This window comes from Sinocyclocheilus rhinocerous, unplaced genomic scaffold, assembly GCF_001515625.1.
Source record: "Sinocyclocheilus rhinocerous isolate Xijiao unplaced genomic scaffold, SAMN03320098_v1.1 scaffold3174, whole genome shotgun sequence".
NCBI classification, from domain to species: domain Eukaryota; kingdom Metazoa; phylum Chordata; class Actinopteri; order Cypriniformes; family Cyprinidae; genus Sinocyclocheilus; species Sinocyclocheilus rhinocerous.
Window position 1 is genome coordinate 17,877 of NW_015666612.1, and position 3,750 is coordinate 21,626.

At 36.0% G+C, this 3,750-nt stretch overlaps 1 protein-coding gene across 1 annotated transcript in view; it reads left to right on the forward strand.

Moving 5' to 3' along the window:
• The window catches only part of LOC107733021 (protein argonaute-1), a 26,893-nt gene that overhangs the window by 14,622 nt on the left and 8,521 nt on the right, over positions 1-3,750 (forward strand). Inside the window, exons 9-12 of the mRNA XM_016544529.1 lie at positions 955-1,088; positions 2,123-2,307; positions 2,388-2,547; positions 3,011-3,101. Of these exons, the coding sequence (XP_016400015.1) occupies positions 955-1,088; positions 2,123-2,307; positions 2,388-2,547; positions 3,011-3,101 (570 nt within the window). The remainder of the gene's footprint in view (positions 1-954; positions 1,089-2,122; positions 2,308-2,387; positions 2,548-3,010; positions 3,102-3,750) is intronic.

The window sequence follows — 3,750 nt, forward strand, 5'->3', positions numbered from 1 at the left end:
CTGACGTCAGTCGAACCCGGGTGCGCACCAAAAGTGCTAGTGTGAACGCACCCTAAAAGAAGTCTCTTATGTTCACTAAGGCTGCATTTATTAAATCAAAAATACAGTAAAATTGTAAAATATTATTACAATTCAAAATAACTTTTTTCTATGGCAAAATATATTATAAAATGTAATTTATTCCTGTGATCAAAGCTGAATTTTCAGCATCATTACTCCAGTCTTCAGTGTCACATGATCCTTCAGAAATAATACTTGTGCCGATTTGCTGCTCAAGAAACACTTATGATTATATTTTGTTTGGGGTAAGTAAGATAAAAAATAAAAAAAACAGGAAAAAAAGAATGAATACTTATTAATCAAGGACACATTGTGTGTCTAATGTTACAAAAAAATTCTGTTTCAAATAAATGCTGTTCTTTTGAACTTTCTATTCATCAAAGAATCCAGAAGAAAAGTATCACAGTTTTTTTCACAAAAATATTGAGCAGCACGACTGTTTTCAACATTGATAATAATCAGAAATGTTTCTTGAGCAGCAAATCAGCATATTAGAATGATTTCTGAAGATCGTGTGACACTGAAGACTGGAGTAATGATGCTGAAAATTCAGCTTTGATCACAGGAATAAATTACATTTGACAATATATTCAAATATAAAACCGCTATTTCACATGGAAATATTATTTCATAATATTACAGTTTTTACTGTATTTTTGATCAAATAAATGCAGCCTTGGTGAGCAGAAGAGGCTTATTTCAGAAACATTACAAAATCGTACTTATTCCGAACCATTAGCTGGTAGTGTACATCACTTTAGATAAAAGCATAAAATGCATAAATGTTGACGTGCAGCTTTGACACTTCCAGCGCAGACAGACTCCAGCATCGCTTCATCATCACCTCCTCCAGTGTGAGATTTCTAAATTCTCTCTCTTTCTGCCGGTGAACAGAATCGTGCCATTGCGACTCCCAACCAGGGTGTGTGGGATATGAGGGGAAAGCAGTTCTACAATGGCATCGAGATCAAAGTCTGGGCCATCGCTTGCTTCGCCCCGCAGAAACAGTGTCGGGAAGAGGTGCTCAAGTAAGGAAGAACACATATAGAACAGAATAAAACCGGTTTCTGTACCTTCCCTGCAGGTTTTCTCCAGACACTCACGTCTGTTTTGCATCATTTGTATTTTTCACTGATGCTCACATGCATTGCTCTGATGTTTTTACTTTGTTTACATTCAAAGCTACTGTTCTTATTCCTTGTTATTGTTTTGTAGATTTTGTTTTTGTCATTTTTAGCATTCTGGTTGGTTGTTAGGTGATAGATGAAAAAAGCCATCCTAAAAGTCCGCATTTGCATTGTCTGCCAATTTTTTCCCCATATATCGGCGCTTGTTGCACGTGTGTAAATGGCAAAAACACTTGTTTAGTGTTCGATTTTCTTTTTATTACTTTATTTTTTTATAGTATTTATTTTGCAGTATTATTGCAATCTATTTCTTATCAGTGTTATTTTAGTGTCATTGAGATACTATTATAGTTTTTATTAATTTTTTGAATAAGTTTTTATGTTTATAATTTCTGTTTTCATTTTAATTTTAGTTTTCATTTTAATTTTTTTTTACTTTCAGTTAACATTTATTTTAAAAATGCTTTTTTATGGTTTTAGTTTCAGTTTTAGTTAACTATAATAACCGTTTCTTATTTTTCTTTTTTTTATATTTTTATTTCACAATATGACAATAATCTCAATATTGTAATCAATAATCATTATGAAATCATGGCAATTATTATTTATTATGTTGTAATATTGAATTGGTCAAAAATGGTCACTGAAAGAATTTCAAGTTAGTTCTTGTAGAAAGAATGTACCCACATTTTTTTCTCAAATCTTGCAGCCCTAAAAGGATTTCACACTCAAAAACAAAACAAACTAATTAATTCAAATGCTGTTCTATTGAACTTTCTATTCAAAGTATCCTAAAACGGTATCAAAAATATTAAAAAAATATACAAAATATTAAGCATCACAACTGTTTTCAACATTGGTAATAATAAGAAATGTTTCTTGATAATAAAACAGCTATGAATACTTTGGTGTTAATGTGATGATCTCTTCCTCAGGAACTTCACCGACCAGCTGCGTAAGATCTCAAAGGACGCTGGGATGCCGATCCAGGGTCAGCCGTGTTTCTGTAAGTACGCACAGGGAGCCGACAGCGTGGAGCCCATGTTCAGACACCTGAAGAACACCTACTCCGGACTGCAGCTCATCATCGTCATCCTGCCCGGAAAAACACCCGTCTACGGTAAGAAGGTCACACACAGAGCAGAGCCGCCCTCCTGCCAAACGCCCTCAGACTAATGAACACACGTTTGATCTGTGCAGCGGAGGTGAAGCGTGTGGGAGACACTCTTCTAGGAATGGCCACTCAGTGTGTTCAGGTGAAGAACGTGGTGAAGACCTCCCCTCAGACGCTCTCCAACCTCTGCCTCAAAATCAACGTCAAACTCGGCGGCATCAACAACATCCTGGTGCCGCATCAACGGTGAGAGTGTGACTGAAGTCCCTCTGGATGTGTTTAGATTTAGCTTGAGCATTAAAGGGACAGTTCACCCTAAAATGAAAATTAGCCCATGATTTACTCTCCCTCAAGGCATCCTAGGTGTATATGACTTTCTTCTTTCAGAGGAATCCAATCGGAGTTATATTTAAAAATGTCCTGGCTCTTCCAAGCTTTATAATGCTCCGTGGGGTTAATAAAGGCCTCCTGAAGCGAATCGATGCTTTTTTGTTAGAAAAATATCAATTTTTAAAACTTTATAAACCGTAATCTCTAGCTTCCGCTAACTGTCGTACGCGCGTTCACGAGAGAGTGGTGTCCAGCGGATGACGTAGGACGTAGCGTAAGTCATATACACCTAGGATTGCTTGAGGGTGAGTAAATCATGGGGTAATTTTCATTTTTGGGTGAACTGTCCCTTTAACACTTTATTTGAACCTTTTCTTAGGTCGGCAGTGTTCCAGCAGCCGGTGATCTTCCTCGGAGCAGATGTCACTCACCCGCCGGCTGGTGATGGGAAGAAGCCGTCTATTACTGCTGTGAGCATGTCACAAACACACACACACAAGCAGCATTTTAACACTTTCAGCTGTTGTTATAAAGTCTCTTGTGCATTTTGAATGAGATTTTAAATCCAAGTTGGGCTGAGAAGCTGTTTGCCCTAAAATCAACTGGCTTCACGTCAATAAACGAGGGCTGTCAAGCAATTAAAATGTTTTATCTAATTAATTACACAATGCTGCAATTAATTAATAAAATGAATTGTATATTAATCGCACATCAAATTTCATGAGAAATCACCCCCAAAAGATCATTTAAAGCCATTATTGTGTTACATGAGAAAAGCATGAAATAGACATTACAAAAAACGCTTTACAAAGTATTTGTTTTTGTTTATTTAATTTCCTATTTTCTTTTTTCATTTTTGGGTGAACTATCCCTTTAATTCGTTTTTTATTAATATGGAATTTGTATTTTTATTTTCAGCTTTTTTATTAATATGTAAATATGAAATTATTTTTTAATGAAATAACACTCTAAATAAGAAACTAAAACTGCCAGTAGGTGGCGGTAATTGTTTCAGTGAATAATTCATTGATTCATTGATTCGATTCAGTGCTCCCTCATCACATGTACCTTTCCCGCGCTCGTTTGACTCGCGCCTGGCGCTGAGGTGAAGTTGGAGTG